Raw genomic sequence first — 26,836 nt, forward strand, 5'->3', positions numbered from 1 at the left:
TCTCCTAATATCACCATAGTCTGAGATGTAAAGTTACTGCAATTTTATCAATAACTATCAATAACTTAATCAATAACTTTAATCATTAAATCATTTCCCCTTGAATGTATTTGTTAATTGACTCCATGACTTACTGTGAAGAATCCCAACTTCTGACCACAGCTTCTACAAAAATTGATTTGCAAATTCTTTATTATATTTATTAAGCACTGTCTTGATTTTATGGTCAGTAGTTCTGGTCTCCCAAAATAGAAGACATTTTCCGTATGTTTATTCTCTTGTACTTTTGAAGGCCTTTTGTAAGGTTTTGTTTTTAATCATAGAGATACACACACATAAAAACGGGCACATGCTCACATATAGTCACAGGTGTGCACATACATGCACATGCAAATTATATGTGCACACACATGCAGACACATGAACTCATGTAGAAGAAAACACCAATAGACACAGGCATGCGTATACACACACAACACAAATGTGCACGCAAACACAGACAAAGGCAGAAACACACGCACACATATACATACATCTGACACACACACGTGTACACACATGCACGTGCGCGCGCGCGCACACACACACACACACACACACACACACACACACACACACACACACACACACACTTGTTGAAAACTTGGGAAGAATTAGCAGGCTAGTTATCAACCTGTTTAGCCCCACAGTGGACACTCCTGCAAAAGCAAAAAATTGCAGATGCTGAATATTTGAGAAAAAACAACAAAAAGCCATACTAGAAAATCTTAGCAGGCCTGACAGCATCTTTGGGGAGAAATAGCATGAACATTTCATGGTGATGACCTTTTATCAGAACTTTGTTTGGCCTCTCTCCAAAAGGTGCTGCTTAGTCAACTGATATTCCATTTTCTCTTTGTTGTTATGTCATGGACATTACTTCTGTCATCAGCAAGACCTGAGTGAGACTTGATCCCAGAGTTTCTCGCACCCAGACAGGGAGCTCCAGGAGGACCTCCTCAATCAGGCCATCTCTCAGTTATCACCTTTCTAGGGAAAGGATTTCCAGACTGTTCAGAGTTTTTGTGGATGATCAGCCATGATCATAATGAATGGTGGTTCTGGCTCGAAGGGCTGAATGGCCTACTTCAGCACCTATTGCCTATTGTCTATTTTCTGATAGCTACGGCATCCTCAACATTACTGATGTGAGGGAGAGTCTCGCTGGCACAGCCCTCGTCTTTCATACAGCCTTTTCTTTATAAAATTTTGTAGTAACTTGAACTTGTACAATATGTGCCAGGCATTGTCTGTGAGTTATAATGGCTCTTTTCAAGGAGGCATCTTGCCAGTTTCTGTGTGCATTAAGTTCTCTAATCTTTTGTTTATTAATGAATGCACAAAGTGGGAGTTAGGGGCTGAATAGGTAAATGTTGACTCTGAAATGAGTCATAATTTTCATGGTCAATACATTGCAGGATGAATAAATCCATTGCATTGATTTGTAGATTCAAATTGATGGATTCAATAGAATCCCTATAGCAGGCCATTCAGCCCATCGGGTCCATACCAACCCTCCAAAGAACTTCTTATCTTTGCCTTAGAAACATTCTCATGCCAGAGAAACGAGGTTGTCTCAACTGCTTTACTGGACGGGGAATTCCACAGATTCACAACCCTTTGGGTGAAGAAATTCCTCCTCAACTCAGTCCTAAATCTGCCCCCCTTTATATTGAGACTGCGCACCCTCGTTCTAGTTTCACCCGACAGCGAAAACAGCCTCCCTGCTTCTATCTTACCTATTCTATTCATAATTTTATGTATTTCTATAAGATTCCCCTCATTCTTCTAAATTCCAATGAGTATAGGCCCAATCATCTCAATCTCACCTCATAAGCCAACTTTGTCTTTGGGAAGAAAGCAGAGTTATTATTTCAAGTCTGGTGACTCCTCATCAGAAGTGGGAAATGATGCTCTACCAGGATAAGTGCATGGTTTCAGAGTGAAGGGAAGGTGCTGGAGACATCACACAGCCTGGCTCGGGCAATACCATACAGGCTGAGGTCTTCTGTTCACAGTTGGAGCCCCTATTTTGGGGTTGGCATTGGGCCAGTCCCTGGGAACAGGAGTTTGAGTCAGGCATTGGGCCCTGAAGCTGGTTGGTCCTGGTTGGTGTTGGGTGTCCATGCGGTTGCTGGGCACAAGGTGGGGTGTTGGAGAGTGTCAGTTTAATAGTTCACCAGGAGTCACAGGTTTTACTCCCTCTACATGCTCCTGTACACTAGGCAGAGGCCTCCGAGGATTCTAACCTTTTGTCAGAGTTGCGGACTGTTTTGGAAGATTCCCTACACTGGGTAAACAGGGTGTAGAGCTGGATGAACACAGCAGGTCAAAAGTCTCCTCCTCTGATGCTTCTTGGCCTGCTGTATTCATCCAGCTCTACACCTTGTTATCTCAGATTCTCCGGCATTGGCAGTTCCTACTATCTTCTTACACTGGGTAATTGTCCATCTGAAGGTTTGCATGGAGTCAGTTGAATCTAGACATAAATCCGGAGTTCCCTGCTTTAATAGCTGGAAGACTAAGGCCATTGGTCCTTATGTGGTCTCTGCAAAGTGAAGGGAGCCTTTGCTTCATTCATTGTAAGTGCCTTTTGAAGAAAGGTGTATCAAGGTGAAGGAATTTAAGAATAACCTCAGGCAGATGTAACATGAGCCTCACTCGTGGCTCAGTCCTGACCTGTTTAGCTAAGACACCAAGCTACATTCATTGGAGAAAACCCTCATTGCTATCACATCCTAGATAACAAAGAGGAAGAGAGGAAGGGTCTAGGCCCGAAACGTTAGCTTTTGTGCTCCTGAGATGCTGCTTGGCCTGCTGTGCTCATTCAGCTCTACACTGTGTTATCTTGGATTCTCCAGCATCTGCAGTTCCCATTATCATTGCTATCACATCTTTTCTCCTCTATCCTGTGCTCATAAATCTCATTGTGCCAATCTGGTGAACTCTCTTGGCACAATGGTAGTGTCCCTATTCTTGGATCAAGTGACCCAGGTACAAGTCCCATCTCCCCCCCATAGTTGTGTTGATTAAAAATACTACTTTCTAATCTGCCTCCACTGTACTATCAGGGTGTGCATTCGAGAGCCTAACCTTTCGCTACATAAATAAGCATGAAGGGCAATTTTGGTGCACATGGTATTGTCCCTGCCCCTGACCATAATGTGTTGCAGGGCCCTGAATCAAGGCCCCTCCACTCCAGAAGCATGTTGTAATATATCCGAAAAGATGGATCAAAATTTCTGCTCTTGATTTTTGTTGTTCTGTGACTGGTTACCTCCCATCTGCTGCCAAAGCTCTAAGCTCAGGAACTGCTTCCCTAAACCTCTTTGCCTCTTTTTAAGCTGGTCCTGAAAACTTGGTCTTTTTGATCAGCTGTTCATGATATCTCCCCAAGATTTGGCAAATTTATTCCCAACATTGCTGCTGTAAAACACCTTGGGACGTGGCACACCACATTTACAATGCGATATAAACCCAAATCCAAACTCTCAAACTTTAAATACAAATCCAGGTTATTGTGCTGTTGTAGTTCATTCTGGGCACCAGGTCTCAGCTGCTTTGTGAGATAGGCATACGCACACAGCTGGAGTGCTGACTGAATTAAATCTGAGTTTAAGCAAATTTAATTTAACAGCTTTACAAATTAACCCAAAACTTCTCCAGTATATAAATGAGAGATCATGAATGTGCAATTCAGTTCCTTGAGTCTGCTCTGCCATTCAGTACTATCGTGGCTGATCTCATCTCTGCCTCAGCTCCACTCTCCTGCCTGCTCTCCATATGCCTTTAATGCTTTGCTAACTAAAAAAATCTGTCAATCTTCTCCTTAAATTTATTCCGATTCCCAGAGTCTATTGCACTCTCAAGTGGTAAATTCCACAGATTTACGACGCCTTGAGAGCAGTAATTCCTCCTCATCTCTGAATTAATTCTACCACCCCGAGCCTAAAACTATGACCTCTCATTCTAGGTTGCCCCATAAAGGAAGCATCTGTTCTACATCTGTTTTGTTACTCCCCTTTTAGTATCATAAAAAGGTCAATTAGACCTTAGCTTTTAAACTCTAATACATATAGGCCAAAGCAGATCTCCTCTTGTGCTTTTAAACTCTAGTTCAGATAGGCCAAAGCTGCTCAATCTCTCTAAAAGTTGAGCCTTTTATTGCTGGAATCAGTTCAGTGAATTTTATCTGAAGACCCTCTAATGCAATTCCTCAACTGATGGGACCAAAGCAGAATGCTGTACTACAGACATAGTCAGACTAATACATTATCCAGTTGCAACAAGACTTCCCCACTTCCCCACAATAAATGCTAAAATTCTATTAGCTCTCCTTTGTTGCCTGCTGTACCCCCATACTTTGTGCAGTTTGTGCATAAGGACACGCTGATCCCTCTACACCAAAGCATTTTGAGCTTTGCTTTCCCGTTTGGACAATAAGTTGCCTTTCAGTTTGCCTGATGAAAATGGAATACCTCACACTTCATAGAAGTTCATAGAACCCCTACACTGTGGAGACAGGCCCTTCCACACAACACATCTACACTGAGCCTCAGAGCATCCCACTCAGACCCATCCCCCTAATCTACACATCTTCATTAAAATCCACCTGCCAAATTTTGTCCATTTCCTGAACCTACCTGTATACATTTCCATTCTATTTCTTCATTGTAACTTGTGCATGATGGCAATATGCGAGTGTTTTATATTACTGCTGTAGTGGTAACGGTGAATATGTTTCAAAGCGGGCAATGTCTGAAACTGCAGATGATCAGCACAGACAGTCAAAACTGATGGAGGACCTGCTGTGGTTTTCATGTGGAAGGGTCGGTGTTGGACTTGAGTGGACAGGGTCAGAAATCACACAACGCCTGGTTATAGTACTACAGGTTTATCTGAAGTCAGACGCTTTTGGAGCCTCAGTCCTTCTTCAGGTATTAGTGAGAGAGGTGGTATCTGACACAGAATTTATAACTAAAAGATCAAAGGTTCACGCCATTGATGAGGATGTACGAAACAAACCTAAGATGCTGTTAAATCTTTAACCAGTGAGGAACATAGAAGATAGGAGCCAGAGGAGGCCATTTGGCCCTTCAAGCCTGTTCCACCATTCATCATGATCGTGGCTGATTGTCCAACTCAACAGCCGAATCCTGCTTTCTCCCCATAACCTTTGATTCCATTTGCCCCTCGTGCTATATCTAGCTGCCTCTTGAATACATTCAATGTTTCGACATCAACTACTTACTGCGGTAATGAATTCCACAGTCACCACTCTTTAGGTGAAGAAATGTCTCCTCATCTCCATCCCAAATTGTCTACCCCGAATCCTCATACTGTGACCCCTGATTCTGGACACATCCTCCACCCAGAGCATCTTCCCCACACCTACCCCGTCCAATCCTGTGAATTTTATAAGTATCTGTGAGACCCTCCCTCATTTGTCTGATGTCCAATGAAAGGACTCCTAACCTAGTCAACCTCTCCTGATATTTCAGTCCTGCCAACCCCGTAATAAGCCTGGTATACCTTTTGCTGCACTCTGTCAAGAGCGAGAGCATCCTTCCTCAGAAAGGGAGATGTAAACCGGATACAATATTCCAGGTGTGGGCTCACCAAGCTCCTTTACAACTGCAACAACACATACCCATGCCTGTACTTGAAATCTCACGCAATGAAGGCCAACATACCATTTGCTTTCTTTACCGCCTGCTGCACCTGCATGCTTACCTTCAGCTTTTCTGCAGAAGGGTCCGACCTGAAACGTCAGCTTTACTGCTCCTCTGATGCAGCCTGGCCGGCTGTGTTCCACCAGCTCCACACTGTGTTATCTCTCACTCCAGCACTGGCAGTTCCTACTATCTCTGGTATCATCTGCAAACTGGGAGATGTTTGAATTGATTAACCGAGAAGGTTTTCATTGCTTCACATGTACATGTAAGTCCCGAAATTCCTTTCAAGTCATGGTCCGGAGAGAAGTAAAGGTACTGTCAGTGTAAAGGAGAGGTGATGTTTTAGGTCAGACAAATACATGTTAGGTGTGACTGCTAGTTTATAAGCTGTTTGTGTTTTGATTTGAGGTCAGACTGGTTTTAATTCGAAAGCAGGAATTTATAAAATAGCACATAGCTGTCGATAAATTGTGCACTGTTTAAGCAAAATGGAATATATCTGCAAGCAGAGATTTACCCTATAGATTCGAGTGTGTGTGGAGGAGAGGGGGAGGAGGTGTGTCTGTGTGTGTGGGTGTGTGTGTGTGGAGGAGAGGCGGTGTGTGTGTGTGTGTGTGTGTGTGTGTGTGTGTGTGTGGAGGAACATAGAACATAGAACATCACAGCACAGTACAGGCCCTTCGGCCCTCGATGTTGTGCCAACCTGTCATACCAATCTGAAGCCCATCTAACCTACACTATTCCATGTATGTCCTTATGTGAGTCCAATGACGACTTAAATGTACCTAAAGTTGGCGAATCTACTACTGTTGCAGGCAAAGCGTTCCATTCCCTTACTACTCTCTGAGTAAAGAAACTACCTCTGACATCTGTCTGATATCTTTCACCCCTCAATTTAAAGCTATGCCCCCTCGTGCTTGCCGTCACCAACCTATGAAAAAGGCTCTCCCTATCCACCCTATCTAACCCTTTGATTATCTTATATGTCTCAATTAAGTCACCTCTCAACCTTCTTCTCTCTTGACGAAAACAGCCTCAAGTCCCTCAGCCTTTCCTCGTAATACCTTCCCTCCATACCAGGCAACATCCTAGTAAATCTCCTCTGCACCCTTTCCAAAGCTTCCACATCCTTCTTGGAATGCGGTGACCAGAACTGTACACAATACTCCAAGTGCGGCCGCAGCAGAGTTTTGTACAGCTGCAGCATAACCTCTTGGTTCCGGAACTCGATCCCTCTATTAATAAAAGCTAAAACACTGTATGCCTTCTTCACAGCCCTGTCAACCTGGGTGGCAACTTTCAAGGATCTGAGTACATGGACACCCACTACCAAGAATCTTACCATTAGCCCCGTACTTTGCCTTCAGGTTACTCCTACCAAAGTGCATCACCTCACACTTGTCTGCATTAAACTACATTTGCCACCTCTCAGCCCAGCTCTGCAGCTTATCTATGTCTCTCTGCAACCTACAGCATCCTTTGTCACTATCCACAACTCCACCGACCTTAGTGTCGTCTGCAAATTTACTAATCCATCCTTCTACGCCCTCATCCAGGTCATTTATAAAAATTACAAACAACAGTGGACACAACACTGACCCTTGTGGTACACCACTAGTAACTGGTCTCCAGGATGAATATTTCCCATTAACCACTGCCCTCTGTCTTCTTTCAGCAAGCCAATTTCTGATCCAATTTTTTTTCAATGAAATGCTCAGTTCAGAGAGATAAGGACATGAGAAAATCTCAACAAAAAGCTCTGTGTGTGAGTGTGTGGAGGAGAGGCTGTGTGTGTGTGTGTGCGTGTGTGTGTGTGTGTGTGTGTGTGTGTGTGTGTGGAGGAGAGGCTGTGTGTGTGTGGAGGAGGTGTGTGTGTGTGTGTGTGAGTGGATGAGAGGCTGTGTGTGTGAAGGAGGTGTGTGTATGTGTGTGTGGAGGAGAGGCTGTGTGTGTGTGTGTGTGTGTGTGTGTGTGTGTGTGTGTGGAGGAGAGGCGGTGTGTGTGTGTGTGTGTGGAGGAGAGGTGGTGTGTGTGTGTGCGTGTGGAGGAGGTTGTGTGTGTGTGTGTGTGGAGGAGAGGCTGTGTGTGTGTGTGTGTGTGTGTGTGTGTGTGTGTGTGTGTGTGTGTGTGGAGGAGGGGGGTGTGTGTGTGTGTGGAGGAGGGGTGTGTGTGTGTGTGTGTGTGTGTGTGTGTGTGTGGAGGAGGGGGGTGTGTGTGTGTGTGGAGGAGGGGTGTGTGTGTGTGTGTGTGTGTGTGTGCGTGTGTGTGTGGAGGAGGGGTGTGTGTGTGTGTGTGTGTGTGTGTGGAGGAGAGGCGGTGTGTGTGTGTGGAGGAGAGGCTGTGTGTGTGTGTGAGGAGGAGGGGTGTGTGTGTGTGTGTGTGTGTGGAGGAGAGGCGGTGTGTGTGTGTGTGGAGGAGGGGTGTGTGTGTGTGTGTGTGTGTGTGTGTGTGTGTGTGAAGGAGGTGTGTGTGTGTGTGTGTGTGTGTGAAGGAGGTGTGTGTGTGTGTGGAGGAGAGGCTGTGTGTGTGTGTGTGTGTGTGTAGGAGAGGCGGTGTGTGTGTGTGTGGAGGAGGGGTGTGTGTGTGGAGGAGGGGTGTGTGTGTGGAGGAGGGGTGTGTGTGTGTGGAGGAGGGGTGTGTGTGTGGAGGAGAGGCGGTGTGTTTGTGGGTGTGTGTGTGTGTGGAGGAGAGGCGGTGTGTGTGTGTGTGTGTGTGTGTGTGTGTGTGTGTGTGTGTGTGTGTGTGTGTGTGTGGCGGAGGGGCAGTGTGTGTGTGTGTGTGTGTGTGTGTGTGTGTGTGTGTGTGTGGAGGAGGGGCTGTGTGTGTGTGTGTGTGTGTGTGTGTGTGTGTGTGGAGGTGGTGTGTGTGTGTGTGGAGGAGGGGTGTGTGTGTGTGGAGGTGGTGTGTGTGTGTGTGGAGGAGGGGTGTGTGTGTGTGGAGGAGGTGAGTGTGTGTGGAGGAGAGGCGGTGTGTGTGTGGGTGTGTGTGTGTGTGGAGGAGGAGAGGCTGTGTATGTGTGTGTGTGTGTGTGTGTGTGTGTGTGTGTCTGTGGAGGAGAGGCAGTGTGTGTGTCTGTGTGTGTGTGTGTTTGTGTGTGTGTGTAGAGGAGGGATGTGTGTGTGTGTGGCGGAGAGGCTGTGTGTGTGTGTGTGTGTGTGTGTGTGAGTGTGTGTGTGTGTGGAGGAGGTTGTGTGTGTGTGTTTGTGTGTCTGTGAGGAGGAGAGGTGGTGTGTGTGTGTGTGTGTGGAGGAGGTTGTGTGTGTGTGTTTGTGTGTCTGTGTGGAGGAGAGGTGGTGTGTGTGTGTGTGTGTGGAGGTGGTGTGTGTATGTATGTGTGGAGGAGAGGCGGTATGTGTGTGTGTGTGTTGGGGGAGGAGGTGTGTGTGTGTGTGGAGGAGGTGTGTGTGTGTGTGTGTGTGTGGAGGAGGTGTGTGTGTGTGTAGAGGAGGGGTGTGTGTGTGTGTGTGTGTGTGTGTGTGTGTGTGTGTGTGTAGAGGAGGGATGCGTGTGTGTGTGTGTGTGTAGAGGAGGGATGCGTGTGTGTGTGTGTGTGTATGTGTGTGTAGAGGCGGGGTGTGAGTGTGTGTGTGTGTGGAGGAGGTGTGTGTGTGTGTGTGTGTGTGTGTGTGTGGAGGAGAGGCTGTGTGTGTGTGTGGAGGAGAGGCGGTGTGTGTGTGTGTGTGTGTGTGTGTGTGTGGAGGAGAGGCGGTGTGTGTGCGTGTGTGTGTGTGTGTGTGTGTGTGTGTGTGGGTGGAGGAGGTGTGTGTATGTGTGTGTGGAGGAGACTGTGTCTGTGTGTGTGTGTGTGTGTGTGTGTGTGTGTAGAGGAGGGGTGTGTGTGTTTGTGTGTGTGTGTGTCTGTGTCTGTGTGTGTGTGTGTGTGTGTGTGGAGGAGGTGTGTGTGTGTGTGTAGAGGAGGGGTGTGTGTGTGTAGAGGAGGGGTGTGTGTGTGTGTGTGTGTGTGTGTGTGTGTAGAGGAGGGATGCGTGTGTGTGTGTGTGTGTGTGTGTGTGTGTGTGTGTGTGTGTGTGTTGGGGGAGGAGGTGTGTGTGTGTGTGTGTGTGTGTGTGTGTGTGTGTGTGTTGGGGGAGGAGGTGTGTGTGTGTGTGTGTGTGTGTGTGTGTGGAGGAGGTGTGTGTGTGTGTGTGGAGGAGGTGTGTGTGTGTGTAGAGGAGGGGTGTGTGTGTGTGTGTGTGTGTGTGTGTGGAGGAGGTGTGTGTGTGTGTAGAGGAGGGGTGTGTGTGTGTGTGGAGCAGGTGTGTGTGTGTGTGTGTGTGGAGGAGGTGTGGGTGTGTGTGTGTGGCGGAGGGGTGTATGTGTGTGTAGAGGAGGGATGTGTGTGTGTGTGGCGGAGAGGCTGTGTGTGTGTGTGTGTGTGTGTGTGTGTGTGTGTGTGTGGCGGAGAGGCTGTGTGTGTGTGTGTTTGTGTGTGTTTGTGTGTCTCTGTGGAGGAGAGGCGGTGTGTGTGTGTGTGTGTGTGTGTGTGGAGGAGGTGTGTGTATGTATGTGTGGAGGAGAGGCGGTATGTGTGTGTGTGTGTGTGTGTGTGTGTGTGTGTGTGTGTGTGTGTGTGTGTGTGTGTGTAGAGGAGGGGTGTGTGTGTGTGTGTGTGTGTGGAGGAGAGGCGGTGGGTCTGTGTGTGTGTGTTTCTATGTGTGTGTGTGTGTGTGTGTGTGTGTGTGTGTGTGTGTGTGGTGTGTGTGTGTGTGTGTGTGTGTGTGTGTGCGCGTGTGCGTGTGTGTGCGCGAGCGAGCCGTCGATGAGAAGGGATCTGTGTGTCTGCTGGAGAGTCAGTGCATCGTCTAGTGTGGTCACTATGACTTGAAATGAATTCAGGTGTTTTCATAAACTTATTTAATCAATTAAAACCTCCTAACTGATGAAACATTTAACAGCGACCTGGGTTTTTTTTTAGCACGTCTTCATCGATGGTGCGAACATTTTGATCTTTTACTTGTAAATTCTGTGACTGCTACCACCTTTCTCACTAACGCCGGCAGGCGGTGACGCTCCACCTTTGGAACACAGCAGGCCAGGTCACATCACGGGAGCAGAATAGTCCCGACCCAAAACGCCAGCTTTCCTGCTCCTCTGATGCTGCCTGGCTTGCTGTGTTCCTCCAGCTCCACACTGTGTTATCCTCTGTTTCATTTTGCCTGCAGTCTGATTTGAGTTGCAACTGTTGAACTGCATCTTGCATCCAACAAACTTTCCTTCAGATGACCACATGATTAGTCAGAGTAAAAGAAAGAAAATGGGCTGATTGAATGGTTTTGTTGCAAGGCTGGTTTCTCATGCCTGAATGTCTCTGAATGTTAATATACATTTACTCAAACTCTCCACCTCCACACGCATGCAACATAAATACGTGACAATTGCATAAAACACTTTTCCAGAAGATCTCAAACCTGTTTCCACTTGTCCATTTGCCCCGGTTACCGTTTGGCCCTGATGTCAGAAACATACCAGTTTGAAATGGACCAGTATCATGTCATGCTAGATCCTGTACCGTTGTTACTGAATTCCAAGAATTGTATTTTAATTGTTCTGCTCAATACTTTCATGATTCCTCACTCTTTCTTTACTTTGAGATGGGGGCCATCAATGGGTGGCACGGTGGCTCAGTGGTTGGCACTGCTGCCTCACAGTGCCAGGGTCCTGGGTTTGATTCCACCTTCAGGTGACTGTCTGTGCGGAGTTTGCACAATCTCCCCGTGCCTGCATGGGTTTCCTCCGGGTGCTCCGGTTTCCTCCCACAGCCCAAAGATGTGCAGGTTAGGTGGATTGGCCAGGCTAAATTGCCCGTAGTGTTCAGGGATGTGTAGATTAGGGGAATGGGCCTAGGTGGGATGCTCTGAGGTTCGGTGTGGGCTTGTTTAGCCAAAGGGCCTGTTTCCACACTGTGGGGATTCTATGATGATTCTGTTCTAAATGTGACCTCCCCAATATCCTTCACAGCTGTAACATGAGGCCCCAACTCCTGTACTCGGTGTTCTGTCCGATGAAGGCAAGTGTATCTAATGCCTTCTTCACCATCCTGCCTACCTGTGACGCCACTTTCAGGGAGTATTATCTCTTGTATCTGACTGATGCTAGTTCCATAGAAAAATGGATTTTTCTCTCCATCTTGGTCTTTAAGTTGGCTTCCTACTTCTCTGGTTTATGCTTGGCCAATTGTGCCTGATCACTGTGTAAACCCTGTTCATTGTAATGGGTGTAAAAACATGAGAAGGAGATTTAGAGAAAAAGGCAAATTGTACCAGTACTGTAACAACAAGAGGATGCGTGTATTTTATTAAGGGCCGGATCACATAGGACTGAGATCTGATAAGATGAGGCATGTCTGAAACCCTGGCCCACCATGTTTCTGTATGCTGTTGATAGACGATGGATAATAATGGCTTGCACTTGCCTTGTGCTCCTTATACTAGGCCACAACCTTCCCTGTTCGGAAAGCATAATATATTGGTCCCAAGATCCAGGTGCCTCTTGCATCACTTCTGTTGCCAGCAGCGTATTTACTGTTGAAATGCACGGTTTTTAGTAAGCCCTTTATAAGTAGAAACTTTTGCACTAGTGTCATTTCAAGTGCATTTGAAGTAATACACTACTCACAGCAAATCATTTTGTTACTTGCTCACTACCTCGTTACTTTTTCCTGTTAATTTATGTCTCACTCTGACTTTCATTTTCTCTCTGTGTATCTATAATCTTGTCATTGACATACTATGTCTGATCTTCCGGTGGTTCTACAGTGTCCCTGGCATCTGGAATCCTCTGAAAATGTTCCCAAATGTGGAGTTAGAGTCGTAGATTTCAGATGATCCCAACATAATTGGGTTAATAGTTTACCAGGAAACGAGGAGGAATTAAAACCTACTTGAATTCCTGGGTAACCATTGAAGTGACCCCTTAACCACTGACACTTAGCTGTTGTCCTCATTGTGGCCCTCAACTTACCATGTTGGGAATCAACGTGTTTCTGAAAAACTTTAGATGATAATATGGTGTTTGATTCTGAAGTCCTGATCATGATTCAGGCTCTCTGCTCCAACATTGAAAGTGAATGACCACTTTTGTTTTCAAAGTGCAGAAGTTCCACAAGTTCCCGTTTGTCAATCATTTCATTAATCATATTGCCCACAACTGCTGGAAAGGATCTGGCAAAGCCACTTCTTTTGCCAGCAGAATATTTACTGTTGAAATGTACAGTTTTTAGTAAGCGCTTTAAGAATAGAAGCTTTTGCACTAGTGTGGATCTGGCAAAATCCTCCCAATGACTACAGTGTCTCCTTGTCAAGATTGAAGGTAAAGTTTTGAGATACAACGCCTTCCAGTTTCAGAGATGACTACTGTCTGAGCTCTCAGCAGACTTTCACATCCAACTTAGAGCAACGATAGAACATAGAACATTACAGCACAGCACAGGCCCTTCGGCCCTCGATGTTGTGCCGACCTGTCATACCAATCTGAAGCCCATCTAACCTACACTATTCCATGTATGTCCATATGCTTATCCAATGATGACTTAAATGTACTTAAAGTTGGCAAATCTACTACCGTTGCAGACAAAGCGTTCCATTCCCTTACTACTCTCTGAGTAAAGAAACTACCTCTGACATCTGTCCGATATCTTTCACCCCTCAATTTCAAGGTATGCCCCCTCGTGCTCGCCGAGACCATCCTAGGAAAAAGGCTCTCCCTATCCACCCTGTCTAACCCTCTGATTATCTTATATGTCTCAATTAAGTCACCTCTCAACCTTCTTCTCTCTAACGAAAACAGCCTCAAGTCCCTCAGCCTTTCCTCGTAAGACCCTCCCTCCATACCAGGCAACATCCTAGTAAATCTCCTCTGCACCCTTTCCAAAGCTTCCACATCCTTCTTATAATGCAGTGACCATAATTGTACGCAATACTCCAAGTGCGGCCGCACCAGAGTTTCCAATAATCCGTTAGACTTACAAAAGGAAATAGTCAAAACTGTGTTCAAAAAATATTCACCTCATTCATTTTGGTCACAGCAGAGCAGATTCAGCAGGGCTCTGTCTGATAATGGCCCATTCAAGAAAATCATCATCAGGGAATGACCCAAACGCGTTCAAGTCTCTGACCATGTACTTTCTTCCTGGCCACCCAGCAATGAGCAAAGAATCTCTAGGAATGTAATTTTAAACCAGAAGCAAAGTAATTATTTCACAGGCTGTGATGAGATCTGCATGACCATATACACTAGGTCACATGGGCACTGAGAGAAAGATCAGAGATTTGTATGTGATGTATCAATTGGGCCAAAATCAATAAGCAGATGAGTCAATTGATAGGTAGCGTGAAACATGTTAGCTTCATCAACCTCAGCAGTTGAGAGAACCTTGCATTTCGCATGAGGTTCCTTCTGAGCTATGATACAAGGTTGTGATTGATAGCTTTCATGTTTAAAGAAGCCGATCATACCCTGAACATTAAACAAATTACAACAGATGCTGGAATCTGTACTGAAAACAAAAAATGCTGAAAATCATAGTGGGTCAGGAGGCATCCCTGGAGAGAGATGAAGAAGAGTCATCTAGATTCGAAAAGTTAGCTTGCTTTATCTCCATGGACACTGCTTGACCCACTGTGATTTCTAACAGTCTTTGTTTTCAGTACATCCTGATGATTGATCATTTTACTGAATTTCCTTTTGTGAGACAAATCGAAGATAGGGGAGGTGGGGCACTAATGCAACAGTCATTGACACAATAACCACCATATTCAGTATGTTTGATGTTCCTGTGTGTGTGCGTGTGTGTGTGTGTGTGTGTGTGTGTGTGTGTGTGTGTGTGTGTGTGTGTGTGTGTGTGTGTGTGGGTAAGAGAGAGAGAGTGCAGGAAGTGTAATATTCAATGTGCTATGTCTTTCATCACTATCCTCAGTCTAATGGTCTGGCAGAGAGTACTATTCATTAAGTAAAAGCCATGATTATTAAATGCCAAGCTGTCACCAAGACTTTTAGCTAACCATAGTAAATGTCTAAGCTACTCCTGAAGTTGATGGTATACTTTAACTCTGTAATGTTTGTCAGCACATCCTTTCCACACTTACCACCCAGCCGTATTTCATTGCACTGTTGGAAAGAAGTGACAGAGTTAGAAAAGAGAATGTATGTAGACAGAGTATGTAGACAGTTTTCCCAACAAGACCCAAGAGAACGCATCAGAGTTCAAGATCTCTCATTGACTGGGTCTGTGGAATACTATACATTGTGTCCAGCCTGGATTGTACAATGTCATTAGAAACCATGGCCAAACCCTGCTGCAAAACAGATAACACATCTGAAATAATATCTGACCTCCTAACCACTCATAAAAGATGATGACTCTGAAAGAATCACACCATACATCCAATACCACTGATAGACATCCCTCCAATACATAGGATATCACACCACAGAGTGACGTTGCAGTGCTGCGTTACGACAATTCATGAAGAAGAAATTTGGTTGTGTTGTATATCTGCCAAAGTGTCATTGTAATTTCTGAAGTTAGTGTATTGATGTGCATTTTCTTTATAAAATTTGTCAGTTCAGGCTTTCTGTTCTTTGAAGGCAGAAAGAGAGAATGTAGTACACTTGTAGAGATTTCAGAATGGCACTAAACCTTTAACAGTGAGATAACACCTTGACGTGATGCAATACAAAAGAGGTCTTCAACTTGATCTATCTTTACTCAGTCACCAGCCAAGCAAGCAGCTAGCTAATTTGCTGACTGATCTGTTTGTCCATTAGATAACTGTGCGCAATAGCGATAGAAGGAAGGATATCTCCCAGTCTGTGTACGTAGCAAGTCATTAATGAGCCCCTCAGGTGGTGCAAACTCGTCAAAACAAATTGGTAGAAATGATAAAAAGAAACACTGTTCGAAATAGCTTTAACCAAAAGAAGTGTCACTGTAGTAAATGAGAGTCAAAGTAAAACAGTGGGAGAACAAAATGGAGGCAAATGAAGGAACATTTGGGGCTTGCCATGCAACTCCAACTGGGCTACTTCCCTGCATGAGGGAACCAGCACTTGAAGGGGCAAGGCCAATGAGCAAGTAAGTAGAAAAACAAACAGAAATTGCTGGAAAAGCTCAGCCGGTCTGGCAACATCTGTGAAGAAAAGGGGCAGCACCTTGGCTCAGTGGTTAGCACTGTTGCCTCGCTGTGGGTTCAATTCTGGCATCAGGTGACTGTCTGTGTGGAGTTTGCACATTCTCCCTCTGTCTGTGTGGGTTTCCTCCCACAGCCCAAAAATGTGCCAACTGGGTGGATTGGCTGTGCTAAATTGCCTGTAGTGTCCAGGGCTGTGTAGATTAGGTGGGTTATGAGGGTTGGATCTGGCCGCGATGCTTCAGGGGCCAGTGTGGACTTGTTGGGCCAAAGGGCCTGTTTCCACACGATTGGGATCGTATAAAAAAAAAATTAAAGTTAGCATTTCAGGTCCGGTGTCCCTTCCTCGGTTTTTGAGAAAGTAGAAATCATTGGAACCATGCAGATTGGAAGACGTGAGTGCGAGGGCTGAATGAGTCATTGCTCAGTGTAATAAATAGAACTGTAGTATGTGAAAATTGGCACAGCATAAAGATCACACCAAGCAAACTGTATGGGAAAGAAGTATGATGCCTCCAGAATATGTGTCCTGTTTAAAAAGAGATGTTTAACAATATCATTTAACCTTTGTTGGTACTTGCTGTTCTGTAATGAATTGTTGTGATGTACTGAAACAACTTGATCTTTCAACCTCACCTGTTAACTCTTACTTCATCAAGTGTGCAAGCAACACTTAGGTCCTCTCAGTTTGCAGTGACTTCGTTTTTTATTTACAGATACAATAGGCCTGTGAACTTCTTTATTTTTATCTCTGCTGTTAGTGGGTTTTGGATTCTTTCCCTTGTGTCACTTCTCCTCCCCACTCTCTTGTGTCCAGATACATTGCATTTCCAAACACAGCTCTCTGTAAATTCCTCGGAGACAGCAAGAACTACAGGTGCTGGAGTAGGGTCCCGAACCGAAACACCAGCTTTCCTGCTCGTCTGATGCTGCCTGGGCTACTGTGTTCCTCCAGCTCCACACCATGTTGTCTCATTGTAAAATTTAAAGCATTAGTGGCTTCTGGATCAATCCCTACAGTTTTTCATTGGTCATTGGCCATTGCTAGCTTGGTCAGTGTTAATCACCCATCCCTGGTTTCTCTTGAGGAAGTGGTTGTGAGCTCTGAGCTGACCTACTTCAGTTTACCGCTGAATACACTCTCACGTGTTTTATTCACAAGTGCCTACAATTTCCTTTACAGTACTCTTTTGCAGGTCTGCTTAAATTCCCCACACTTGCAAATTTAGAACACTTGTTGAGGAACCTTTGATGAATATTTGCTTTGGCAATGCCATTTTCTCACAGCAGCAAGTCAATGAGTATATGTCTCCACTTCGAAGTTGGGAAAGTCTTGGCGGTTGGACGACGAAATGGTTTTCTTTCTTCTCATGTGATATTGAGGAAACTCAACTTTGCCAAAGCTGATGCTGTTCAAGTTAACCTGAATCCTCCTCAACCTGTGATGCAGTGAGCATCTTCTCTCCCTTTGAACCAGAAGCTCCTGATTCGAGTCCTGCACCAGGGCTTGTTCCCTGTGGAAGCCCCATTTGTAACTTTGAATCTCAATCTGCAAATCTTCCCAATGTGCCTGACAATGGGAGAGCCTCCTCATCACCAGGCATTGCAGAAAATCATTGCAGTACTTGAGAGTATAAGTATGGCCCAATTCTTGAAAATGAGGAGGAGAGAAAAGACAAACTGATGGTTGCGAAAAGAGCAGAATGTTGTCTGAGTCAGCAGTCTTCCCTCCAGCATCACCACTCATTACAGATTCATTCATGTTCTCTTGGTGCAGTCTTGCAGCATACAAACTTGTCACCACAGTTCCTGACAAACGTTACTCACTATGCTGCAGATTGGTGAGTGGGTGTGGACCAGTCTCAGGGAGTCCTGAGAATGTCTAATGTAAATGAAGAATCTTCTCATGTTGGATGTAGTCACTGGTGCAGTAAAATGAGACCAAAAATAGACTGATCGTCTGTTCAGAATCCAAATTCCTTAATGCCATCACTTAAGGAGATGGTTAATGTCTCTGATTGGCCTAGGTATCCAAAGGTGCAGGTTAATGCTTTATAGACCATAAGGCCATAAGAAATAGGAACAGGAGTAAGCTGTTTGGCCCCCCTGCTCAATCTGTTGTGCTGTTCACTAGGATCACTGCTGATCACAGGAGGTGGCACAGTGGCGCAGCGGATAGCACTGCTGCCTCACAGCACATGGAACCCAGGTTCAATTCCACTCTCTGGTGACTGTGTGGAGTTTGCACATCCTCCCTGTGTCTGCATAGGTTTCCTCCGGGTGCTCCAGTTTCCTCCCACTTCCAAAGATATACCGGTTAGGGTGGTTTGGCCATGCTAAATTGCCCAGAGTGTCCAATGATGTGTAGGTCAGGTGGATTACCAGGATTGCTGGGATAATGCGGGTCTGAATGGGATGCTGTTCGGAGAGTTGGTGTGGACTCACTGGGCCAAAATGGCCAAATTCCATATAGTGGGAATTTTGTGATCTGGTATTTCTCATGTCTACTTTACTGCCCTTTCCCCATAACCATTGATTCCCCTATTGATCAAGAATCTATCTATCTCAGCCTTAAATGTATACAAGGACATAAATATATATATATATATATATATATACATACACATATAAGTATAAACACACACTCATATATATTTATATATTATTCTTGGATGAGATGTTGGCTGCCCTACATACTTTAAGAACAATTTTAAAAAATACAAAGATTAGCTTCCCTACAGTGTGGAAACAGGCCCTTCGGCCCAACAAATCCACACTGCCCCTTGAAGCATCCCACCCAGACCCATCCCCCTATAACCCACACACCCCTGAACACTATGGGCAATTTAGCATGGCCAATCCACCTAGCCTGCACATCTTTGGACTGTGAGAGGAAACTGGAGCACCCAGAGGAAACCCACGCAGACCCAGGGAGAATGTGCAAACTCCACGGAGACAGTCGCCCGAGGCTGGAATCGAACCCGGGTCACTGGCGCTGTGAGGCTGCAGTGCTAACCACTGAGCCACCGTGCCACAATGATTGGATGATTCGGATGTATGTGGATCTCTCCAGAACTAAAGACCGTGGTATGTAAAAACCTTGAGCGAAAGTTAAGTATGAAGAGCGCCATGTAATTATGGAAAGTCAACAACAAACGTAAGAACTGACCCTGATGGTCAAGTAAAGCAAGCAGAGCCTTTTTTGGAAAAATTCTTAGATATTTCCACTGCCTCCCTTCCCATTTTCTAACATGATTGACCTGTCTGTAAGATATGCTCACTTGTGCGTTGTGCTGCTAGTGTAACTAGTTTCTCTGTAGCTATCCTGAATCTCTTGCCATAGTTTAAATATATCGATCAGATCTGTCCTTGGAGGTTTCAAAGCCAAGTTTATCTGATCTGTACTTGCCATTTCATATTCTAAGTTGTGATGTTGAGTCTGCTTAAGAACTCGTTGTCCAATTATAGAAGACAAAGCTGTCAAAACCTCTCAACTTGCACTTATCATAAGTGTACGAATGCTAACTTTCAAAGTGAACACCAACCTAGACTGCATGAGAACTGGGTGCTGATTGGCTGGAATGTTGGCTCTGATTGGTCAAGGTGTTGCAATGGAGAAGCTTCTGCTTAATTTTTTAAAAAGCTGTAATGCTCGGTCAAGTTCTTTTTGGCTGATAGCAAGAATGCAGAGGCTAGAGTCAGAGTCAATACAGCGAGAAGCTGGAAGAACACAGCAGGTCAGGCAGCATCAGAGGAGCAGGAAAATTGACGTTTTAGGTTGGGATCCTTCTTCATCGACTTCCCTGCTCCTCTGATGCTGCCTGACCTGCTGTGCTCTTCCAGCTACTTGCTGTATTGACTTCCTTTTGGCTGAAGAGGCTAGGTCGCTGTGTGTGAAGACCTACAGCTTCCAGTGAGTGTCAGAGTACCACAGAGCAAGGCCAAATCAATCTTAAATTGATTATTAGTGCAATTCTTAGCACACAAGTGGCTCACCTCCTAACGGCTCCCAAAGCCTGTCCACCATCTACAAGTTGGGAGTGTGATGGAATTCTTGCCTGGATGGGTGCAGCCCCAACAACACTCGAAGTGTGACACCATACAGGACAAAGCAGCCCGCTTGGTTGGCACCACATCCACAAACATCCACTCCCTTCAGCACTGACCTTCAGTAGCAGCAGTGTGTACTATCTACAAGATGCACTGCAGAAATTCACCAAAGACCCTCAGGCAGCACCTTCCAAACCCACAATCACTATCATTTAGAAGGACAGGGGCAGCAGACACATGACAGAAGCACCATCTGCAGGTTCCCTTCACTCACATTCCAGACTTGGAAATATACCACTGTTCCTTCAGCATTGTTGGGTCAAAATCCTAGATTTCCCACCCTGCAAATGAACTGCAGTGGTTAAAGAGGGCACCTCACCACCACCTTCTCAGGGGCAATTAAGGATGGGCAATAAATGACTGGGTCAGCTAGTGATGCCCACATTTCATGAATAAACTGAAACAAAAACGTTCACAACAGTTTAGCAAGTGCTATCCAATCCTGGAATAATAGTGTAATCAATGTATAAACTCACTTCAGCTAAATCCAAGAGATTTTCATCTGGTGTGGACTCAAAGCAGGGTCTTTGAGAAAAAGGATGTTTTGTTTTATCTCTGCTTATCTCGACTCTAATTTCACCCCCTGGTCAAGGAGCTCCCCTCCTACGTCCAGGAGACCATCCAGGCCTTCCACCTCTTCCAAAACTTCCAATTCCTGGTCGCCAATACCTCATCTTCACTATGGACATCCAGTCCCTATACACCTGCATTCCCCACACAGATGGCCTAAAGGCCCTCCGCTTCTTCCTCCCCCGCAGGCCTGACCAGTCCCCCTCCACCTACACCTTTATCCGCCTAACTGAACTTGTCCTTACCCTTAACAACTTCTCCTTCAACTCCTCCCACTTCCTACAGACAAAGGGGGTGGCTATGGGCACTCGCATGGGCCCAAGCTATGCCTGCCTCTTTGTAGGTTACGTGGAACAATCCCCTTTCCAGACCTACACTGGCCCTAAACCCCACCTCTTCCTCCGTTACATCAATGACCGACTGTATCGGCGCTGCTTCATGCTCCCACGAGGAGCTTGAGCAGTTCATCCACTTTACCCCAACCTTAAGTTCACCTGGACCATCTCTGATACCTCTCTCTCTTTCCTGGATCTCTCTGTTTCCATCTCTGGCAACTGCCTCAAAACCGATATCTATCTCAAGCCCACCCACTCCCACAACTACCTAGAATACACCTCCTCTCACCCACCTTCCTGCAAGAATGCGATCCTGTATTCCCAATTCTTCTGCCTCTGCCGCATCTTCTCCCAAGATGAGGCATTCCACTCCTGAGCACCCCAGATGTCCTCGTTTTTCAAGGACCACACTTCCCTCCTTCAGTTGTTGAAAATGCTCTCGACCGCATCTTTTGTGTTTCTCATACCTCTGCCCTCACACCCCCTCCCCACAACAAAAACAAAGACAGAATCCCCCTTGTCATGACATAGCACCCCATCAACCTCCGGATTCAATGCACCATTCTCCGCCACTTCCACCATCAGCAATCTGACCCCACAACCAAGGATATCATTCCCTACCCACCCCTATCTGCCTTCCATAGGGACCGCTCTCTCCGTGACTCCCTCATCCGCTCCACATTCCTCATCAGCCCCACCACCCCAGAACCTTGCCCTGCAACCACAAGAGGTTCTACACCTGCGCCAAGACCTGCCCTCCCCTCCATCTGAGGAACCAAAAAAACCTTCCACATCGGACAGATGTTCACCTGCACATCTGCTAATGTGGCCGACTGTATCCGCTGCTCCCGATGTGGTCTCCTGTATATCGGTGAGACCAAGCAGAGGCTTGGAGACCGCTTTGTAGAGCACCTGAGCTCTGTTCGCAACAAATGACGTCTTCCAGTCATGAACCATTTCAACTCCCCCGTCCTGCTCCCTGGGTGACATGTCCATCCTGGGCCTCCTCCAGTGTCACTACGACGCCACCCGGAAACGGGAGGAGCAGTACCTCATGTTCCGCCTTGGGAACACTACAACCCAGCGGTCTCAATGTGTACTTTACTAGCTTCAAAATCTCCCCCAACCTCTGACCTCATCCCATGACCAACCCTCCCTCTAATCCCCTCCTCCTTGACCTGTCAGTCTTCTCTCCCACCTCACTGACCAATCCTCATCACTGCCTACCTGCACTCACCTCTCACCATCCCACCTACCTTCCCCTTCCCCATCCCCACCCCTTCTCTCTCTATTTACTTCAGAGCCCCCTTCCCCCTCCCCATTTCTGAAGAAGTGTCCTGACCCGAAACATCAGCTTTCCTGCTCCTCCCATGCTGCTTTGCCTGCTGTGTTCCTCCAGCTCCACACTGTGTTATCTCTATTTTAATTTCAAGCCCACTTTGCCACATGCTGCCTGGTGCTTTTGTATTGTGTGTATATTTACGTTGATGTAAACAATGGTGATATGCCGGATGCTGCATTAAATTGTGCCCCAGGTTGAGTGAAGCAAGGTGCTCGCGATACTGTGTAAATGGAAGAGTGGCTGACAGTTTGGGGCTGACACCCAGTGACGGTTTGTCCCCTTCCTTTCTCACAGATCCTGCATAAAACAAGAAGCTGAGGAGGCCGTCCCTGAGACAGCTGTACCATCGAATGGCCAAATGCTCAGCAACATGGAATCGCAGAAGGACATTACAACGTGGGAATCCTTCCGAGCTAAAACCAAGCCCTTCCTGCAGAGTTTGAAGAAAGGCAAAATATCCAGCAAGAGGAAAGAAGGGAAGAAGCGGCACCTTTTGGATCAGCGGATGAGTGTGTCGGAGCCAGACATGCTGCAAGTGGGCAAGACCTACCGCGAGAGCTGCTCCCGGGTAATAGTGAAGACCGGCGCTGTCAATTACTTCAGCAGCCCCTCCACCCCGGTTAAGAAACTGGATCAGGTCGAGCCTCCGCAGATTTCGGTCTCGCCGGGCCAGGCACAGACACAGGAGGACTCCTGCTCTGGAAAGGAAGCTTGCACGTTCACTACATTACCCATATTAGCCAAGGAATCCTGCAGCAACAGTGCTGAAGACCTGGTGGAACGCAGCTATTACCTGGGAGTGGATGACAGATATGCGGTAGGTGATGACTCGGGGCAGCTAAAAGGAAGTGCTGGGGTGGGTTTTTTTTCCCTTTTGGGCTGGATGGTGGATGTCCAGCTGAGGTACATTTGGCACTTGCCCTGTGAAAGAGGCACGGAGCGGGAAGCATAAAATACCTGCTGAGATCAACAGTTTGGAATGAAGCAGTTGGCAGGCACTTAGTCGAGGGTATAAGTGTCAGCCAGAGGGTACTACACAAGGCATGAGTCAGATCACATGTGAACAGGTTTGGTCCCCTCACCTCAGGAAAGGTAGGCTGGCATTTGAGGCAGACCAGAGAAGGTTCACTAGATCCCAGGTGTGGAAGGATTGTCTTATGAAGAGTGGTTGAGTAGGTTGGGCTTGTGTTCACTGGAGTTTTGAAGAATGAAAGAAGACCTTACTGAAACATTTATGATTATAAAGGAGTGTGACGAGGTAGATGTGAACAGGTTGTTTCCCCTAATGAGAGGGTGTAGGAACAGTGGGCATAACCTTAGATTAAGGGGTCCCCCATTTAAGACGGAGGTGAGAAGGACTTTTTTCCCTTGGGGTAGAGTCTGTGGAATTCTTTACTGTAGAGGTCTGTTAAGGCTGGGTCATTTTGTATATTCAAGGCTGAGATAGACAGATTTTTAACATGTTTTTCTAATCAATCAGTTTTGAAATGTTACTACCTACCTGATGGAGCAGGTGGGACTTGAACACTCAGGGTTCATGTCCACAGTTCCCTGAAAGCTGCCACCTGGGTAGATGGAGTTGTTAAGAAGGCATATGGTGTGTTAGCTTTCACTAATCGAGGCATTGAGTTCAAGAGCCGTGATGTTATGCTCCAGCAATACAAAAGCCTGGTTTGGCCACATCTGGAGTATTGTGCCCAGTTCTGGTCACCTCATTACAGGAAAGATGCGGAAGCATTGGAAAAGGTGCAGAGGAGATTTATCAGGATGTTGCCTGGAATGGAGGGAAGGTCTTATGAGGAAAGGTTGAGAGAGCTAGGGCTTTTCTCTTTAGGACGACGAAGGATGAGAGGTAACTTGATAGAGGTGTACAAGATGATCAGAGGTATAGATAGAGTGGACAGTCAGAGATGAGGGGTCATTGTTTTAAAGTGAGTGGAGGTAGATATAGGGGAGATGTCAGAGGTAGGTTCTTTACTCAGAGAGTGGTCATGGCATGGAATGCATTGCCAGAGAGGGTAGTGGAGTCAGCCTCATTAGGGGCATTTACGTGGCAATTAGATAGGCATATGGATGATTGTATAAAGTAGGGGTGGAGGTTAGATAGACCTTAGGATTAGGGTAAAAGTTCAACACAACATCATGGGCTGAAGGGCCTGTACTGTGCTGTACTGTTCTATGTTCTGTGAACTCAGGCCTCCCAGGACAGAGGTATGGATATTACCACAGCACCATGAGAGTAGTAAGGAAACTCAGGGTTACAGAGAAAAGAGTAGGGTTACAGAGTAGGGTTGAGGATTATCAGATCAGCTGTGATCTCATTGAATAGTGGAGCAGATTCGATGGGCTGAATGGCCTTTTCTACTTCTGTGGCTTTATGATCTGACATATGGCCTCTCATAGACTAGTATAAAAAAATCCTCCAGATGGGAGTCTCAAACCGGGACCAATTCTCCATAATCATCTTTCCAAAGAAAAGGTTTTTGGAAATCTGTCATTTTAATTCCCATCCACCCAAAAAAAAGAGGTTAGATCAACTGAACATTGCGTAATTGGCATTAGTTAAGATCTTTGGTTGAGAGTCAAGGGTTATAGAGTCATACAGAACCGAAGAGATCCTTTGGCCCATTGAGTCTGCGCCAACCTGTCTACCCACTTTCAAGCACCTGGCTTGGAGCCTTGAAGGTTATGACATTTCCAGTGTTTATCCTTGTCCTTTTTAAAGGCTACAGCATGAAGGTGGCCAGAATGAATTCACTGATCCTGATCTTGTGAAACAAGTTGAAGGGCTCTGAGCCCGTTTTGATGAAAGGTTGCTGACCTGAAACATCCATCCTGCTTCTCTCTCTCTGCGAATGAGACTGGACTGTCCGTTTTCCACCATTTGTTTTGCCTCATGTTTCCAGTGGCCACAATACTTTTGATTTTGTAGCATAAGGGGCTGAATAGCGTTTTACTAGTTCTTGAGTTGCTGTAAAGACTGAGTCTTGCTGTGACTCGCAGGAGGAATGCTGTATAAGTATGTAGTAACTTGACTGTACCTTTTTGGAATCAAGTGATTGAGTGCTGGGTGAATGCTTTGGAATTGAAAATCTGTTTTGACACAAATGAGGTCTCTACAACAACCTGGGGCCTATGGTACATGGATTGAAAGCTCCGAGCATGTGAATCAGACATTACTGTCGCACATTAAAAGTTTTGTAAAAACTGAACTCTTGCTGTTGAAGAAACAACCAGTAACAGGATTCATATTTCAATGAGAAATTCATGGGCTGGCGAGTGCATTAACTGTTATCCCTGTAGAGGGTTTTGTTTTGAGTGGGTGTGAGTGATTACTGTTAATTTATTGCCTTGTTGACTGTTTGTGTAAGCAGAATGTGTCAAAATATAAAAATCGCTTTTAAATCGCATGACCCCAGATTGAGGATCCTGACCTAGATTGACTCAATTGGTGATTTACAGATTGATTCGAATTGGTATAAGTGCTGTCTCTGTCAGACTGCAAAGAGCTTTTGTTTTAATGATTCTTTGCAATACGCATATGAATCTGAAGTATCATTGTTCATTGGGTGATTCTGTCTTGGAAGGGGATAAAATGTTTTCTTTTTGAAGGCTTTGTTTTCAGGAGCTCATTTTCATTCTCACCAATTTATAACGCAATAGAGCCGCTCTGGACTGTCTGTATTCATATTGACAAGTGACGTTTCACTCAGAAAGAAGCAGGGCAAGAAGATTTTACCAATGTATTCCCAACTGAAAACCCTCCATCAAAATTAAAGCCACAGCATTCGTGGAGCGCACTAATTTCTTAGGCGTTGCCGTATGTAAATTGGCACAAAACAACAGGCTTAAGTTAGAAATTAAAGTTTATTTCCAAGTAACTGATACAGACCTCAATACACAAGAAGCCATCACTCAATACACACCTTCCATATCATACATTTCCATCACAAGTGCCCGAAGCTGAAAGGTTTTAACCGGACAGTGTAAATTGAATAATTGACAGTGTCATTACAACAGACTATTCCACATTTATTCCCCCAGTCATCTAGTAGCTCCTGAGCAAATGCACCCTTATACTAAAGATTCCACATTTATTTGTCTGCAATTCATTACCTCTAGCTTTCCTGGCTCCTAGATTGGTTAGCAGATTTTAGACAGTTCTTGCTCCTTCACCATCACCCTTCCCCTTCCATCACAGTTAGCCTCTTGCCCTTGTGTCTCATGCAGACTCACCTCACCCCCACTCTACCCACACATCAACAGATAGAATTCCTGACGGTCAGCTGTCTAGTTTTATCCCTGCTCCAAGGCCTCCCAGGCTCCACTCCCTGGAAAAGGCCCCCCCTGTTGATTCACTCACTTGCTTTCCCTTGTTTCACCTGCTCTCTTAACTGAGCCATCTCGCCACTGCTCCGGTTGCAGGCTGGTTCTCTCTTTCTCACCCGTGTGTCGGAAAAGCTGGAGAAAAATGAGAGGAGCAGCTCCTCAGAAATTCAGCCTATCCTACTCACAAGGGTAACTTTTGTTATTGTGCCAGCCCACAAGGTCATTCCAGCACAGGAGGAGGCCATCTGGCCTCTCGAGTCTCCTGTGCCTTGGGGCATTCATTAGGCTTTGGACATTAGTTTGGATAAA

At 45.8% G+C, this 26,836-nt stretch overlaps 1 protein-coding gene across 1 annotated transcript in view; it reads left to right on the forward strand.

Moving 5' to 3' along the window:
* LOC125467232 (multiple C2 and transmembrane domain-containing protein 2-like) overlaps positions 1-26,836 on the forward strand; it is a 476,933-nt gene that overhangs the window by 40,678 nt on the left and 409,419 nt on the right. Inside the window, exon 2 of the mRNA XM_048562803.2 lies at positions 22,493-23,015. Coding sequence (XP_048418760.1) covers positions 22,557-23,015 — 459 coding nt within the window. The 5' untranslated portion in view covers positions 22,493-22,556. The remainder of the gene's footprint in view (positions 1-22,492; positions 23,016-26,836) is intronic.

The sequence above is a fragment of the Stegostoma tigrinum genome, chromosome 33, assembly GCF_030684315.1.
Source record: "Stegostoma tigrinum isolate sSteTig4 chromosome 33, sSteTig4.hap1, whole genome shotgun sequence".
NCBI lineage: Eukaryota > Metazoa > Chordata > Chondrichthyes > Orectolobiformes > Stegostomatidae > Stegostoma > Stegostoma tigrinum.